At 35.7% G+C, this 19,118-nt stretch overlaps 1 protein-coding gene and 1 long non-coding RNA gene across 2 annotated transcripts in view; both read left to right on the forward strand.

The window, feature by feature from the left end:
• The first annotated feature begins 1,976 nt into the window (after positions 1-1,976).
• On the forward strand, positions 1,977-5,685 carry LOC129926978 (uncharacterized). The gene is made up of 3 exons (XR_008778682.1): positions 1,977-2,254; positions 3,962-4,284; positions 5,404-5,685. It is a non-coding gene; the product is annotated as an uncharacterized LOC129926978 (long non-coding RNA).
• Positions 5,686-10,388: 4,703 nt separating this feature from the next.
• The window catches only part of LOC106075430 (oviduct-specific glycoprotein-like), a 61,769-nt gene continuing 53,039 nt past the window's right edge, over positions 10,389-19,118 (forward strand). Inside the window, exons 1-3 of the mRNA XM_056033716.1 lie at positions 10,389-10,475; positions 13,185-13,240; positions 14,577-14,736. Of these exons, the coding sequence (XP_055889691.1) occupies positions 13,186-13,240; positions 14,577-14,736 (215 nt within the window). The 5' untranslated portion in view covers positions 10,389-10,475; position 13,185. The remainder of the gene's footprint in view (positions 10,476-13,184; positions 13,241-14,576; positions 14,737-19,118) is intronic.

The following is a 19,118-nucleotide window of genomic DNA, read 5'->3' on the forward strand; positions in this document are numbered from 1 at the left end:
TCCAGAGGATCTTATATGGAGAAACATACCTTCGTTTATGTCGTTGTACGCATAATACAGTAGACAGGAGAAGAATATGCCAAACAGATTAAGTGCGAGCACACATCCCTGCTTGACACCACTGCAAACCTCTATATTAGATGGGAGAAATTAAGAGATGTAATCTACAGTTCGGCAATCACCGCCTTTGGGCCTCAAAAACACAAAAAATATAGACTGGATTGAATCTAGCACATATGGAACCCTGCATCGTGAAAAAATGATCTGCACGCTTCGCTCACAAGGCAAAACCTAGCCCAAAATCTTTGGATGCCTTCAAAAGTGCTATTAAAGAGGCGAAACAAATGGCTAGACAATGTGCTAACAACTTTTGGAGGGATACCTGCAACAGAATCCAAGACAGTCTCTACTTACGAAATAGCAAAGCTCTGTTTGATGGCATTAAAGCGGCCATGGGTCCAACAGAGTCTAAGCCTGCTCCCCTTCTATCCAAATCTGTAGAAAATATTACAGATCAAACCAAGCAGCTAGAACGATAGACGATGCCACACAGAATACAGTAACGATGTCGCCCTGGCTTCTCAACCAGACCTTCCAGTATTGGAATGCCTAGATGAGCTTCCGAGTCTTAGTGACCTCAAAAAAGCAATTAACTGCATGCAAAATAGAAAATCTCCTGGGGGTGATGGTATCCCAGTGGAAGTAGTTAAAGTCAACGAATCACTCTTTCTCCCTGAACTCAATATTCTCCTCTGCCTCTTTTGGGAAACAGGTCATGTCCCACAGGACATGTGTTACGCAACTGTAGTCACAATATACAAGAACAAAAGGGATCGGAGTGACTGCAACAATTATAGGGGTATCATCTCTCTCCTCAGTATAGTGGGCAAAATCTTTGCTAAAGTGGCACTATCCAGGCTGCAAGTGAAAGCTTCTAGAGTCTACCCAGAGTCGCAATGTGGATTCAGGAGTGGTAGTTCCACTATAGACATGATATCTTCCCTACGACTACTGCGGAAAATTTAGAGAGAGAGACAAACCCCTTTTCATCCTTTTTTATTTATCTGACTAAAGTCTTTGACATGGTCAGCAGAAGTGGCCTTTTCAAACTTCTAAGAAAAATAGGTTGCCCTCCCAAACTACTGAAGTTCATTGAGTGCTTTCATGAGGAAACTAAATGTACTGTCAAATTCAATGGTAAACCAGCAACACAGACTAAAAATGCAAAATCCCTAGGTGTTATAATAAATGAAAAACTGTCATGGAATCCCCATATTGATGAAACTATCAAAAAATCAAACAAAGCATTAGGGTTTATTAAAAGAAATTTCTATAACTCAAATAAGAACATAAAACTAAAATGCTATTTAACCTTGGTTAGGCCAATAATATGGTTTAACCCGGCATCCTCTGTTTGAGACCCATTTACTAAAAAAAAACATTAAGAAACTGGAACAGACATAAAATAGAGCAGTGAGATTTATAACAAACAAATATTCACATTCGACTAGAGTAAAACCTTTAGTAAAATCACTAAATTACGAAAGCCTTCAAGAGATATATTACACATTACGGCACGACAACTACTGGATATATACAATGTCTGACGAGCAATTTTAGATAATCTTTTGGTATTGATTTGTATTTTTAAAAAAAGAAAGAATAAGTATCGAGCTTGTTGTCGCGTAGTATAGACAAGTGTCTTTTTCTTTCTCCTAACTCTTTTTTTTTATTTCCTCTACTCGTAGTATGTGTACGGGGCGAGAGTGTCTTGTATATTTTTTATTTTGAATTGTTTTGCTACGTCACAAAGTCCGGTGACATCTATCGGTCATTCTTTGTCATGAGGCAGTTCACCCTCTGAATTTGGTTGTAACGGACGGTGTGTTGGCCCGTTATTTGTTGGTACCAGTTTCTCGGACTTATTATTTAGTTCGATTCTTGGGACCCCTGTTAAAGGTGAGTTTATGATATCTATTATTGTATGTTGTATGAGGTTGTCACTATTTCTATTTTTAGTGTAGAAGTTGAGAGTATTGTGTTTATTTCGTTTATAGGGTGCCAGTGTTGGAGTTGTGGGCGTCGCTTGCCGTCTCAGAAATATAAATTACAGTTTTTTTCAGTGTTATTGTCAAATTGGCGATTATCTGAGGTCTAACTTTACTATTACCGAGGTTGGCAGTTTTGTGACGCCAGTCGGTCAGAGTCTGGTGGACCTTAAAACCAGGGTGACAAGTTGATAGCAGTAGCAAAGGTGCTTAAATTAATTATTGAATAATATCTTTATATATACCTATTATACATATATATATATATATATATATCTAATATATATATATTGTCTATTTATCATCCTCATTGTACATACACATATATGTTTCATACAATTAAATTCATTTATTTTTGTTGTTATTTAAACTATTCACCTAGTTGGTTACTGTATGTACGACTGTGTGTGAGTGACGTTCTTGTCAGGTTGAACCCCGGGACCTTAATAGTATACAGCTAGTTAACAACCCAAATAAATCTTAAACCTGACACTTGTACTTCGGCAACGTCTGATCGATGTCTAAGCATGTAACCAACAGAGATATTGGCATTTTCATTTAAATGGAACTAAAATGAGGATGCAGATCTATCTAAATTAATCTTCTTATTTAGCACTCTTAAGATCTATTTATTATTAGATCTAGATCAAAAATATGAATCTGGAATAATCTAGATGTAATTTAAATAAGATTTACGTAAAACAAAATCTATTTAATTTATTAATATACTAAATGCAAAATTTGATTTTAAAATAGTAGTTTAATTTTAGTATTTTTTAACAGTGCAATATTGATCTAGACATTTGGAAATAAAAATCTTCACCTTAAGTCTAGAAATTAAAATTCTAGATCTTGATCTAGTCTAAATAATTGTAAACTAGACATAGACATTCTAGATCTTGAATCTACAATGATTTTAATTAAAATATAAATCTTGGTGTAGATAGTTTGGTCTACATGGATAGTTTATTAGTGTGGTAGCTGCTAGTTCCAGTGCTTGCCTTTTTTTCTCTATGGCTGTCTGAGAGATTGCCAGTTACAAATGATAAAGTTACACGGCCTAGTTAGACTAAAACAAAGTCATTATCAATACGAGTAAGTTGACAATATTGCATAGACTGGTGCTACGAGTTTTTTAAGCATTTACATATAAGGTATTTTCTCCTCTTTAGCTTTAGCTAGAGAGATCTTCGCAATGGAATTGAGATGTTTCATAAGGATCCTAGGTATCACATTTAAGGACCGAACCGATGAATTAAGGACAGGATTACTGCAGTGATTGGACCCCATGCTGACTTGCTAACTATCGAAAAAAAAAAACGCAAGCTAAAAATCTATGGCCATATCACAAGATCTTCAGGGCTCGTTAAGACCGTCCTTCAAGGAACAGTACCAGGAAAAAGAAGAAGAGGCAGACAAAGAAAGCAATGGGAAGACAACATAAAAGAATGGGCGGGCATGCCATTGAATGAGGTTCTAACTAAGGCTAAGAACAGAGAGGAATGGAGAAATGTCGCACCTATTGCTCCCCTTGTTGCTACGTCATAATTTTTTATGACGTAAATTGAAAACATTCGTCTGGTGCATTCACGCCATGTTGTTAGACTGAAGCAGGCTATATTCTGTTCAGCTATTGAATTTATTATTATTATTATTATTATAGCTTTTATATAGCGCTTATAGCATGCTCAGAACGCTTTTGGTCCAATCTCATTTGTGGACCAGTGGGGGGGGGGGGGTATCTAGGAGTTGGTTTTCCGTGCTGCTTTTAGGCGCTCAGTGCTCAGTAAACACAACTCTGCCCGAGTCCCACCTTGATCTGATATTGGTAATTCTGTATATGGATTCGATTGTATTCGTATTTTGTATATAGATTAGAAGATTAGAAGAATATGTTCTTTATCTTTCTATAGGATCCTAGGTTTCAGGAGTGAGATCTCAGTTTTAGGTTACAGGACAGGTTGTTCATCTCAGGTTTTCTGTCTAAAGTTTTTGTTTCAAGTTTTGGGACTAACTTCGAGTCTGAGGTTCCAGATTCCAGACGGCGAGTTGCTATTTCCAGACCTGGTAATGCTTTGTGTATTTGTGAGCTTTGGATGCTACTATAAACTATTACTTATGGATCGTCGATGAACAGTATCCTGGCTGGACTATTGAACTACGTGTATTGCCAGTTGTTGTCTTGAAAGATCGTCACTGTGTGGACAATATTATGGACCTTACCTTATAAGTTAAGGTGATTGTATTGTTTTTTTAAATATTAATTAAATATTTATGTAATACTATTACAATTACTGAATTTTCCCATCAAATTGGATCTATATGCATTATATTTTCTTTATCATTATTATTGATCATATATCATTCTAATTGTAGAAATATCATTAGATTAAATTCATAATTTTATTTAAATCATCATACACATCGTTTATTGGTTTATGTATCACTGGTGTGTATGATGTGACTGTCGGGCTGAACTTGGACCTAAAATATTCAAGCTAAAGTAATTTTAACACATACACACATTATAAATTAAAACTTAGTAATTAATACAAATAAGCCCTGATAAGATGGACGGTCGACAAATCTTGCATGATACCCCAACAGTCCAACAGACTAAGAGATAGGTAAAGGTAATATAAGGAATTTATTCCATATGACGTCATTTAAAAAAATTATATTTCCTCACAATTTGCTAGTTAGACTAAAAATGCCTTTATTAACAAAAGAGAGTTAACAAGGATCCATGGACATAGGTGCACCGAGTTCAAATAGCGTAAAATTTCATTTAAATATATATATATAAACTAAAGCCAGGTATTCATCTCATTTACATTATTCTATCCATAGTTGCTTTTTAAGTAAAAGAGGCCATATATTGGTTATTTATTATTTAGTTTGATATTGAGCAAGCGAAATAGCTTCGACATTATTGAGAGAAAATGTTGAATGTGCAGAGTTCTTCCCCTGATTAGTATAACTAAGTCAAACAAAGGGGAAAGTTTTTCATTTTGAAGTAATTCGGCATCTTTTCATTTTTCTTATCTGTCAATAGGACTGTCCTATCAGCATTTAGTAGAGGGGATTGGCATGCGCATCTTCTTTTGGTGTACCATAAGAGATTGTGAGTTTTGTTTCTAGGAACGCGTTTTTGTTGATGTCATTTTGCTTCCTTGCTTTGCTTTTGTTGTGTGCTGAGGCTGGATCTTTTGTGAGAGTTTATCTTCTGTTTTCTTCCCCAGTATTGGGTCTAAGTCAGTTATTTACTTTATTACTCTTCGTGGTGTAGCTCGAAATTCGTTGTTCCTTTGATCGTGTGGACGGCGAGCTCAAGGAATATGTATTTTCTTAATAGGGACGCAGGCTTGGGACTCTGTTGGAGTCAGGCTAGATTGGTCGGATGGCTGTGTTGTGCCTCCATGGTTTTAGGTTGTGAGCTTCGAGTTGTGACACTGATATTAAGGTGTGCTATGTTATTTTGAATATAACTTATACTAACCTTGTAAATGCACTATTGATATTTATTCATTATTTTTGTCTCATTATAGGCCCTTTCATTAATTCATTAAACTTTTGTTTGTCATATAAAACCTGGTTATCAAATAGTATACCTTGCTAGTTTTTGTAGTTGCTATTGATACTCATTTAACAAATTACTTGTGTCGAACCTCGAGCCCCCTTCTAGGTAGCCAAGCCAAGTTCAAGCGCACTTGGCCTCTCGACTACGCTTCTTATCAAAAAGGTAATGTACTCAATAAATCCATTAAAACAGTTAATAGCAAGTTAATATAAATAGCTCAAATCGTAATTGGTTCTTATGTTGTAATAGATGTTGGTGTTACATGAATATAATTAACTTGTCATCTTTACATACACAAAAAAATAGACAAATAAACTAAATTAATGATAAACAAAGTTTATTCCTTTGCCCTAACAAATATAGAAATTCGTTTAAATCATAGAATAGGATCCGAATTTAATTGGATAAGATCGGTTCAAATAGGATAAGATTTGATTAAATCAGATCTGATTGAATCAGAAACGGATCCAATTGATTTCAATAGGATCGAATCAGATCATATAGAATTTCATCTAATCCGTTGTAATCTTATCTGATTGGAATCGATCATTTTTTATTGGAATTGGGTTAGGATCATATTTGATCTTATCAAATAATCTGAGAATAAAATGTTATTCGATTGGTTCTGATTAAATTAAATATTTTGTAATCGTATCAGATTTTATCTGATTTTGATCTAATAAAATTGCGCTCTATTAGATTGGATTGGATAAGATCAAATCAGGTTGAATATAATTGAGCCTGTTAGATTCTGAAGAGCATTGAACTGCTCCAAATCATATCGGACAGAATTTGGATTTGATAACTTGAATAGAATCTTAATCGAATCTGAATGGAATTGATCGAATTGGAATGTGTCTGTCGGAGTCAAGAGCCAGTGGTTATACTTATAAATCGTGCCCAGGACTATAGAAATGTTGATCTTTAAACAGACTCTGTTATGGTGTAAGATCTTATGCCCTAAACTTCTTTAGTGAAATTAAAACCATAATAATAATCTCACGTTTTGTTGTTTATTCCTTTGTCTTTCTATTGTCTTTTTGTGTCTCCTCCCCCTCCCTCTCTCTCTCTCTCTCTCTCAATGTTCGTCTCTGTACTTCTTTCTCTGTCTGTCTCTTTGTCTCACTGTTGCTTTCTGTTTCTTTATTCTTTCTCAAGCTTTCTATCTCTCTTTCTGTCTCTTTTCCTTTCTCTTTCTTTATCTCTTTCTCTGTTAGTATGTTTTCCACTTGTTTCTATATCTCTTAAGTACCGCTCCTTCTCTCTATTACTCTTTCTTGCTTATTCTATCTCTGCGTCTGCATTTTCAGTCTTTCTCATATTTTTTCTGCTCGATGTGTCACAATTATATATTTGTTTTGTTTAGTATTTGGCAGCATTATATTGTAAACACTGTCAGCCCAATGACTTATATTTTTATAACCAGCTCATATGCTTTGCTATGACTAGTGACTATTTGTTTTACAAAAAAAGAAGCTATTTTATGGGCAGAACAAACTATTGAAATAGATATTTGATATCTACTGATCGACACAGAGCAATTTTCTGTAAATGTTCCCATAACAAAAGTGCTAATCGAAGATTTATATATATATAATGATAGATAGGTAGATATTGTAACTTAACTGTGACGATGGTCAGTGTAGCCCTATGTGTTAACAACTGCCACATGCCTATCTGCGTAGCTACAAAGGAAGGATGTAAACAATCCCTGTCTAGATCAACGGTAATATGTTTATCGGAAGATAGACTGTGTGTTTTTTTCGACAAGCTGGGGTCAAGGCAGTCAAAGTCAGTGGAGGACCAGCAGATTCAAGGCAAGAACGAGATTCAAGTAGAAGTAGTGTATATTTCATTATTTATTACTCTCATTAATGTGTCTCGCTGGATAAAAGCCCAATTGTCAGGTTCTTGACTCAGCTATATCGCTATGTCAAGGTTTTATAGAGAATCGTAACAATATATACATATAGGAAATGTAGATTTTGGTATAAACAAAAGTGCATATCGATGTTTTATTTATTTTAAAATAAAACACCTTATAGTTATTTATTACTCTTAAAAATACCTAACATGCATTGAATATCTTGAAATATTCACCTGTATTAAATGCAGTTAAAACATTATTTGTATAAAGTAGAAAATAATATAAATGAAATTAAAATATTGCTTGCAAAAATTAATTTAAAAAATACTGTTGTAACCCTGCCTTACACCAGTGCTTGAGGTGCGCACTAGCGCACTAGTGAACGTAAACAGGAAGAGACTAGAACGGAGAGAAGAACAGTGCATCAGGGATTGTGAAGAGTCTGAATGTTTGGGAAACTAAGAAGCCAGCTTTTGGTGCTGCCTGAAGATTGCAGAAGGGACCTGGAGCGAAGCGGGGAAGGCTGTCGTTGGTCCACATTCGGGTTGCTGTTTAAATGAATGGTAAATTAGTAGAAAGACTCAGAGGAAGCTGAAGGATGCTATGTGTTTGTCCTAGTGAATAAACACCTGTCTTTATTTCCTGTTACACTGTGTTGTGTTGCCTGCCTTTACGTAGAGTGCCTAACCTAGAGAGTTGCAACAACTGGTGTCGAAGTTGGATTTGGGCAGCTCAACAAAAGGAAAGAATGGCAACGCTTAGGAAGCTAGATGAACTTAGCTGTAAACAATTAAAAGAGGAGCTCCGAGCCAGGGAGCTGAGGATTTTCTGTACCAAAGAAAAAATGAGAGCCAGTCTTTGGCAGGCTCTTGTTGATGAAGGGGATGATCCGGAAATATACCTGTTTGAGATAGAACCAGATATTGGTGAGGTGCTGAACACCATGCAGAACTGGTTAAGTGAACTTTGTACCTTCCAGGATTCGATGAATCATTCTATGGACAAACTGATACGTAACTTGCAAGGCCAGATCAATCCTGTAAGAGAGAGGAGTCTAACATCATTCAACAACAATGAACCGCTACTCATTCAGGACTGTGGCTGTACTGATAGTTACAAAGAATGCGTCAATCTTAACAAGAAGCACACAGATGAACAGAAAGAGACAGTCGAAGCAATAGAAGAAGTCTGCTACGCGACTGAGACTTTTGCTGTACCAGCTTTGAGTGCAACGACGACCTGGACAGAGCAGGAAAACTTTGAGCCTGCGTTGGAGCCTGTCACTTTGGACCTTAAGGACCCCTGTCGATCTGCCAGTACCTACGAGGGGAACTTGAATTTTGATTGTTGCATTCAGACGGTAAGCAACAACTGTACATGCGGGGCTTCACGAAGGGAGTGCAAATGTCAAGAAACCCATCAACAGGGTCTGAAACCAGTGGACTTCGATACTTCTGTTTTCACCAGCGAGAGAGGCCCTGAAGGTGGTCAGAAGAACCATGCAGCTGATGAACTTTTGCACCTGAAACGTTGTAAAGGTGCCTTACAGACAATTCTCCCTGAGACGGATGAGGCTGACAGTTTGTTAAACAGCGTAGCCTCATGTGGGTCTACAGCTCTTTCACGAGTCATCCTTAGCAAGGGCCTGATGAAGCACAGTTATGAGTTAACTGCATTAACAACAACAAGAGCTGTCACTACCACTCTATGTGTCAGGTGGCTGACGCCAGCATCAACCGTCAGGATGGAGAGGCCACGTTTTCGACATCGTATCGAGAGAAACTTGGTCAACTGGAGAAGGAGAAAACGGCACCTGCAGAGAGCAGTGTGGATCGCTTTGTGGGGAGCACGCTCCACGCAATCTGTGACTCCCACTGACAGACCTCCACCTGCACTAATCAACCGTGAACATGTTTCTTTTCGGGACGAAAAGACTAAGGTGGGGGTAGTGTTGTAACCCTGCCTTGCACCAGTGCCTGAGGTGCGCACTAGCGCACTAGTGAACGTAAACAGGAAGAGACTAGAACGGAGAGAAGAACAGTGCATCAGGGATTGTGAAGAGTCTGAATGTTTGGGAAACTAAGAAGCCAGCTTTTGGTGCTGCCTGAAGATTGCAGAAGGGACCTGGAGCGAAGCGGGGAAGGCTGTCGTTGGTCCACATTCGGGTTGCTGTTTAAATGCATGGTAAATTAGTAGAAAGACTCAGAGGAAGCTGAAGGATGCTATGTGTTTGTCCTAGTGAATAAACACTTGTCTTTATTTCCTGTTACACTGTGTTGTGTTGCCTGCCTTTACGTAGAGTGCCTAACCTAGAGAGTTGCAACAATACTTATTTTTTAAATAGTTAAAGATATGAAATAATATAAAAGATATTTATTCTGCACATAGCTTAACAAATTCTCCACTTGGGTTATCGGGTAAATAGGCCCTAATTTTGTTAATATTTATTCTTCTAAATAATAATGTCTCTTTATTTTGCGTTACAAAATTGCAGTAGGTTTCTTGTTGTTTTTTTTCTTAGTAAGAGTGTTTTAATTTTGTGTGTGTGTGTGCCATAAAAGTATTCTTTGTTGAATCAGGCATAGAAATCATTTATTTCATAAGAGAATTTGTACTAGTTTTCTTTTGTGGCATCAATTACAAATATAAAGTAGTTAATATATTAAACAAATGAAACTGCTAATTGTAAAAGGTGAAACATCAAATATAGATTATTATTTTCTAAAATATACTGATACATTTCCATCTTTTTCTTTTACCTGTCTCACAGGTACTTCTACGCCACCGAATAAAGATCTTTTGTTTTTTCTTAATTCAAAGATAAGCTCTTTATTAAATCATTCTAAGTTTTTGACAAACCATTTATAGTTTTTGAAAATAAATAGGAGCCTATATATGCTTTTTTAAATACTCTAGTTACCACTAATCTAAAGCAGAGAAATTTGCAAAATTTTTTTGTTCAAATTTGTTGTGTTCAAAGGTAAGCTTTTATAGATAAACATAAATTCACACAAAAATGTTTCCCAGTGTTTAAGGAAAGTCATAAACATAGTCAAAAATTCTTGTTATTTTCTTCTGACCTATTTTAAATGTTATCGAATAACATTACTGATCCTGTGTATGGTTTCCAAGGTCTCCAAGCCTACTTTTATCCAGAGGTGCAAAGATATCATGGTCGATTGCAACTATTTATGTAGAAAGAGAATGGGCGGTTGGTTCAAATATGAAATATGAAACTGTGATTTCAACAAAAAAAAATAGCAACGAAGTATAAGGATGGCGGGTGGGAGGGGAGGACGGTAGTGACGCAATTGCTCCCATACCCCACCAAATAGGCCAACTTTCTGGGATAGGCGACTGTCGGGACTTAGTTGAATTAATTACTAAGTATTACTTTGTAATGTGTGTATGTGTTTTAAGTACTTTAACTTTAAGCTTGAACATTCGACTAGTCCAGTGTTTCCCTAAGTTTTTCTCTAACGGAACACTTCGCACATTCCGAAAATGAGGCCGAACACTTGACTTATTTTAGAGGTTGAATCATTTCTTATTTGTTTATATAAATCAAATAATACTAATTAAATCATAGTCAAAATTAAGATTTTTTTTCAAAGTAAAAAAACTGAAATTTAAAAAATACAGAGATAATCATATGAACAATTTTTTTTTAATGACTTGTGTGTCATAATATTTTAGACCCAAAGTCAGCCCGACAGTCACATCATACACACCACGTTATACATAAATCAATAAACGATGTGTATGATGATTTAAATAAAAATATGAATTTTATCTAATGATATTTCTACAATGAAAATTATATATAATCAATAATAATGATAAAGAAAATATAAATGCATATAGATCCGATATGATGTGAAAATTCAGCAATTGCAATAGTATTACACTGAATATTTAATTAATATTTAAAAACAATACTATCACCTTAATTTATAAGGAGAAAGTTTTACCAAGGAAACTACAGACCAGTATCACTTACCAGCATCACATGTAAAATCCTAGAACACATAATATGTGGTAACATCATAAACCACTTAGATAAACATAATGTCCTCACCCCATTCCAACATGGCTTTAGAAAATATAGATCACTTGAAACACAACTAATAGGACTAATTGATGACTTTTCAAAAGGTTTAGATAATAGTGAACAAATAGATGCTATCTTACTAGATTTTTCCAAGGCTTTTGACAAAGTTCACCACCATAGTTTGCTTAAAAAATTAAAAACTGGAAACTGAGACTTGACACTGAGTCTAACACTTAGACTGACACTGAGACTGGAACTGAGACTGACACTGAGACTCCTAAACAGGGGTCAAGATAATCCAATAAGAATATATCCAAGGAACAACGATAAGACTATTCAATATCAGATCCAAGGAACAACGATAAGACTATTCAATATCAGATCCAAGGAACAACGACAAGACTATTCAATATCAGATCCAAGGAACAACGATAAGACTATTCAATATCAGATCCAAGGAACAACGATAAGACTATTCAATATCAGATCCAAGGAGAAATTCCAAAAGCGACTTGTCTCATCCACACAAGATGGAGAGAATGAAACAGACGATTTATGACGAAAGTCATACCGCGCACTCACACTACGTCACAAAAAATAATAAGCAACAAGGAGAGATCATTCCACTAGCCTACACAGGAAAATATTATTTAGCTCAGATGACGTCATCAACTAGTAATGAACGCGGCGTAAGCAACCAATTCAATAGATGCGACAATCTTGTGCCAGGGTTTCGGTCTTAGAGAGGCTTACAGTAATGCTAAACTCTTTGACAAGCAGCTGCCAGAGCATTCACAAGCCTCTGCAATCCTTCTTGTAAAAGAGATATGAGTGCGGCATCATCAGCGAACAGCTGATCCCTTATCAGGATACGCCGTCTCTTTGTTTGGGCTTTAAGGCCTGCAACGTGAAATAGCTTTCCATAGATCAACTGTAAATATATACTTCATTTTCCAGGGATTTAAAAGCACTGGTGAGTACAACTGAAAAGAAGCTGCTGAACAGTGTTTGAGCCAGAACATATCCTTGTTTAACTCCGCTCTTGATGAAGAATGGCCTAAAGGCGGAACTGTCAAACTGTATAGTTCCTTGCTTTTTTTCATGAAAAGATGGCACTAGTTTCCTTACCTGTTTTGGACATCCAATTCTCTTTAAAACGGCAAACAGACCGATTCTGATGACAAAGTAAATAGCATTGATCAATTCAAGAAAAGCTCTAAAGAGGGACTGCATTTGTTTTCTGCTCCTCTCATGCAGCTGCTGCAGATATAAATTCATATCTCTTGTTTATCTACCGGTCCTAAAGCCATACTGCAATGCTAGGTAAACTCGTTCTGCCAAGATCAGTAGACGGTTTAGTATTACTCTAGCATAAGCCTTTCAAATTATACTAAGATGTAAAACGTCAACGGGGGCCATCTCTGAATTTGTGTGATAATACAAATTCTCTTTCTAATCTTATTTATACTTATATTTATTTACGACAAAACCAATTTCTATACATTTTAATTTTAAAATACAATTTACTTTATGTGTCAATAAAATAAAATGTTTAGAAACACTTTAAAGTATTTTATCTTAATATTTTTAACGCTCTTAAAACGTATTATATTTATTTATCTTGTTTTTTTTTCCTAGCATGAAGAGATCTCTTCTCTTATTCTTACTGTTAAGTCTTGTACAACAGAGTCTAGGTAAAGCTCTAAATTACTCTATATGATAGATATGAATTTATATATATATATATATATATATATATATATATATATATATATATATATATATATATATATATATATATATATATATATATATATTGTTACGTATTTCTGAATCTTCTGGCTAGATGTATTAGTTGGCACACAAATAAAAACACAGCAAAGAACTTGACGACTAAACTTTCAGTTTTATTTAACTTTATTGAATAATAACTATAACAATTCGTCACTGTAACATGTAGCGTATACGTCTTACATCGACTGTATCGACTGTAACGGCTCAAGTAGTAGTAGTAGACCACAGTAACGATGACTGTCCTCCTCTTTTCACATGAACTCTCTGGTTTATATACAGTCCCTAATCGTTTGTCCATTATTGCAAAAACACTTCTAGTATCCTCTGGAACAACATGGGAGGAAACATCACATCCTGTCGTTGTTTATACATGTCGATTCCAGAGGACACCTACTGTCACTGTTCATTTGTCACAATGCCCCCCTTCGTAAATCTGTTCGTCCCCTGGAACAACACGTGAGGCACGTCACATCCTGTCTTTGTTTTCACGCATAGATTCCAGATAACACTCGGTGCTGTGTCATCTCGCCGGGGTCACACATAGTGACCTCTACCTGTCACTGTTCATTCGTAACAATATATATATATATATATTGTTATGACCCTATTGGCGGCGCAAAAGGGTTAACTATAGGCTCAGCTGACGCACACGTGAATCACTCAGGTCAGCGGGGCCATGGACAAGGGACAGTACTACGATTACACGATTATACGCAAATATGACCAATGTTATGGATGTGATCGAAAGCCTGCGTGTACGAGTGACACAGTGTGTAGGAAAGCGGCAGTTCAAGACCGGAGAGCCTTGAAACCGGGACTGTTAGTCAGCCATGAAGTCGGTCCTGGTCGAGTCCTCAAGTGTTATGTACGAGTCCAGGAAGAAATAGAGACAGTAGAGTTCAGTACGGTAGTAGTAGTTGATTGTGTTGCCAATTGTGTCGTATTGGCTGTTTTATTTGACCCTTTATAAAGTACCAGATTATTGTGGAGCTCTTGTTGTCAGGTTCTTGATGTGTTGTGTTGTGTTTAGCAGTGTTTACAGAAGGCCTGAGTAGGAAGAGAGATCGTAACAATATATATATATATAAATAAATAAATATATATATATATAAATAAATAAATAAATATATATATATAAATAAATAAATAAATAAATAAATATATATATATATATATATATATATATATAAATTCATATATATCATATAGAGTAATTTATATAACATATATATAAAGGACAATGTCAGATGTTTATGTGCCATCTACACGCATGGTCTACAAAAGCGTCAAAAGTGACCACTTCTGACATTGATGTCAATCTTTGTCATTACATTATCATCTCATTCGCGGAGTATATAAATGATGAATTCTTTCAACATCAGAGAGTCCGGGATACGTAAGTCTATTTACCACCTTACAGCTTTTTGTCATGAAATTTTTGTAATGTATATATATATATATATATTTATAGTGTCTCCGACAAAATAGCGCGGACAAAATAGCGCGGACAAAGTAGCGCGGACAAAAAAGCACTAAAATATAGCGCCGACAAAATAACTCGGAAAAATATTTCTGAGTCATTTTGCAAGAAAGATATCGTATTATTTTTTTAATGGTATCATTTTTTTTAGTCATTTTGCAGGAAACACTTTAGATATTTTAAAATATAAATGTGCAGACAATATGTTAGAATTATAATAAACTAAAATGAAGAATTTCAAAATATAGCATTTATTTAAATTCTGAAAGTGCACTTCACAATCACGCAAAGATACTTCCATACTTGTCAGATACACACCCTTTAAGAAAAAAAAGTACTTCTATCCAAATCAACACTCCTAAACTTTGATATGTAGGTGATGGTGTTAGAAAAAGGCGGACTGGAAATAGCAAAATTAATGTTTAAACTGGTCACTCACTGCCTGGGATAAAACAAACATTTGAAGGTATAAGAAATGTGATCGCCATCATAATTAATCATGACACACTTAACACTTTGCCAATGTTGCGGCAAGAGTCGCCCTGGTTTGATCAAAGAGAGATGCCGCAGATAATCAAGATTTCTAATTAGACTATAACACATCATCATATCTAGCCCTTGAACCTCATTTCACCACATTTCAAAAACTTTTTTCTTTTTTAAACAAGTTATACATTTTAAAAATTGGTGAAAAAGGAGAATGAGATACAATTTTAGAGTCCTCTGTTTCTCTGCAGATTTGGCATACTTTTAGATATTTTAATATTGAAGCAGATAGATACCCTAGATACTATAATGAAAATGCTGCCCAGGACCTTCACTAACACATCACATATAAGTATGCGCTATTTTGTCAGTGCTATTATGTCGTCACTATTTCGTCGGGTCACCATATATATATATATATATATATATATATATATATATATATATAAATATATATAATAGCTTTTCTATAGTGCTACTTTCATGCTTATAGCATGCTCAGAGCACTGCCAAACCCTAACCCTAAACACTATTCTGATTGAGTCCGGTGTCGAGCCTCGAGCCCTCTTTATAGGTAGCCAAACCAAGTTCAAGCGCACTTAGCCTCTCGACCACGCTACACACACACACACACACATAAATATATATATATATATATATATATTGTTACAAATGAACAGTGATAGGTAGAGGTCAACGTATGACCCCGGCGAGATGACACAGCAGCTAGTGTTCCCTGGAATCTACATGTACAAACAAAGACAGGATGTGACGTGTCCACACGTGTTGTTCCAGGGGACGAACAGATCTAAGTAGGGGGACAGTTACTAATGTCCAGTGACAGATAGAGGTCACAACTTGTGACCCCGACTTGATGACACTGCAGCGAGTGTTTTCTGGAATCTACATGTATAAATAAAGACAGGATGTGACGTTTCCTGACATGTTATTCCAGAGGATACTAGGAGTGTTTGTGCAACTTTGGAGAAGCGATTAGGGACTCTATATAAGCCAGAAAGTTAATGTGAAAGTCAGTCGTATGGAGTCGTGAGTGAGCCGTTACAGTCGATACAGACTATGTAAGACGTGTGCGGCTCTGTGGAAGAGAAATGTGTACGACTCGATGCAAGTTAACTAGGGTAGAGTTAACTGGAGTGGACTACTGTCGTTAAAGTCTATACAGCAAACTACAGTGGACTTGAGCCGTTACAGTCGATACAGTCGATGTAAGACTTGTGCGGCTCTGATTCGGTAGACTTGAGTACGACTTGGTTCAGCTTTTGGAGACCTGGAGCGACACTGGGAAGTGTGTCGTTGGTCTGTTCTGTGGAATACGGCTCGATGGAAGTTGAGAAGAGACGAATTGCAACGAAGTGAAGAGATGAATTACAACGAAGTATAGCTAACTGTAAACTGACAGATATTGTACAGTCTTCTACGCTACATGTTACAGTAACGAATTGTTAGAGTTAATAGTTATTAAAGTTATATGAAGCTGAAAGTTTAGTCGTCAAGTTCTTTGCAGTGTTTTTATTTGTGTGCCTACTAGTACATTTAGCCAGAAGATTCAGAAATACGTAACAATATATATATATATATATATATATATATATATATATATATATATATATATATATATATATATATATATATATATATATGTTTATATGTATATATTTAAGCCTGCAAATTCTTAGTGGAAAATACATTAAACTTTGATTGCTAATTGATTTAATTCCTCTTATCAGCTTATGGATTATTTATGGAGTCAAAGTAAAAAACAATTAAAAACGCATCTTGGAAATGGCTTTAAGTTTGACAGTTGATTTATATTTAAAAAAAAAGAATTATTAGATTATTGACCTGACAGGAAAAAAAACTATAATTTTTTAATTAAATGTTTTTAGGTCTTACCTTACCTTTACCTATCATTTAGTCCTTTGAACCGTTGGGGCACCAAGCAAGACACGTCGACTGTCTTTCACCATTTCTCTCTGTATTTCGCCTTAGTTAGAACCTTTCACTGGCAGGCCCGTTCATTATTTTATGTTGCCCTTCTGTCTGCCTCTTCTTTTTCCTGGTACTGTTCCCTGATCAATCCTATAAGCGATCTCTATTCTAATTTTAGTTGAACAAGAGACTTGGACTCTTGGTATTTAAATATATTTTCACTGCACTACATGCAAAACACCAAGTGACAAAGTGAAACTAAATATATTATAACGTTTTCAACAAAACATTTTATTATTTAGAGATTTTTATTGAATATTTCATTAACAATGTTTTGAATGAAATAATTAAAGCAGAAATCAATCAAATAATAAATCATTTCAACAAATCAAAATTCAATCCACGTAATAAGTTATCAACTAATAAGCAAATCATGTCTTTAAAAAATCATGGAAAATCTAAGAACTGTCTTATTAAGGAAAGGAAAGTTGCCCTTTCAGACCTTCAGATCTATAGGATGAATTACGTAAAAGGTCATCGGTTTATGTGGCCCATGCCAGCACAATGACCATCCGACTTTACTTTTGACCAACTAATGTCAGTTATCTATAAGAACTGGGTTGACTCAGCGGCACTTACATCTGGGAAGAAAGTGATACTGGATAAATCTACATGGTGATCGAGCATAAAGGAAGGGTCTCCGATTGCAAATACCATAGACAACAGTATTAGAAATAATGGAATTACAAGGGCGCCTGATGAGTAGGTTAACCATGTTTCATTTCCGTAGAGTGCTCATCACAAAATGGTAGACTAAAACTTTGGTATTGTTAGTCAGAAAGATATTGTATGTATTCTTTTCAACAGCTTTGACATGGTGCCTATTGCCTTTGCTGTCATGTTGTTGATGTCTTTATGCAGTAGTTATGATGAAGACATCATAACAAAAATAGTCAACATTTTTCAGTGGTTGGCGATTAATAATAATAATAATAAAAATAATAATGGCCGCCGGAAGCTATGGCGTGTTTTCCTTCTCTCTGACTCAGTGCACTTTTTAGCGAGATCAAGGAAGTATTTGTACTCTAGACTTTACAAATACTGAAGTACTGCTACATGGTTGTAGGTCTGCATGTATTTAGGATGTTTTTATGCATTGGGTTTGAAAACTTTCTTAGTTTTAAGATCACTTCTTATCCTAGGCTAGGGACGCCATTTTCGCTGCGTCACTTCCATGATTACTAGACCTAGATCTAAAAAGCTTGTTTACTGAGACAGTAGATCAAAATAAACTAGTCAACGCACGTTCATTTTTTTATCTTCATTTTTGAGTTTTGAGGAAATAGAACGGACCCATTGCTTCTTCCAGGACAGCGATGAATATGAAATAAATTAGGCGGTAAATATTATTTACCAATGAGTCGAGTTTTACTGAGGGTAATTCACAACCTCATGACTAAACACAAGAGGTCGGTCTACTCCCTGACTCGCACCCCACACAATTGAGAGGTGCTGTTGGTGGTAGAACAAGAGGAGCCAAAAGAATCAAATGGACGAGAGAAATGAATATAGACATTATCAAATCGTTCTTCCGTGTAAACAATTGTGATGATAAACCTCTCCCAGGTTATAGGCGAAACCTCTTCCTGGAATTCAACAAATTATATCCTAATCTAAACCTTACAGAGCAGAATGTTGTAGACAGAAGATCTGTAATAATTTAAAAATGTTATTTGACCCCTGACGTGATAAGAAGAGAAGTAGGTCATGAGCTTCAGATACAAGAGCTCATCTCAGATATAAACGACACGCCCACACAGCCGACCAACGAAGACATTAGTAGAACACCCAACCAACAAGAG

The sequence above is a fragment of the Biomphalaria glabrata genome, chromosome 6 (genome assembly GCF_947242115.1).
Source record: "Biomphalaria glabrata chromosome 6, xgBioGlab47.1, whole genome shotgun sequence".
Classification (NCBI taxonomy): domain Eukaryota; kingdom Metazoa; phylum Mollusca; class Gastropoda; family Planorbidae; genus Biomphalaria; species Biomphalaria glabrata.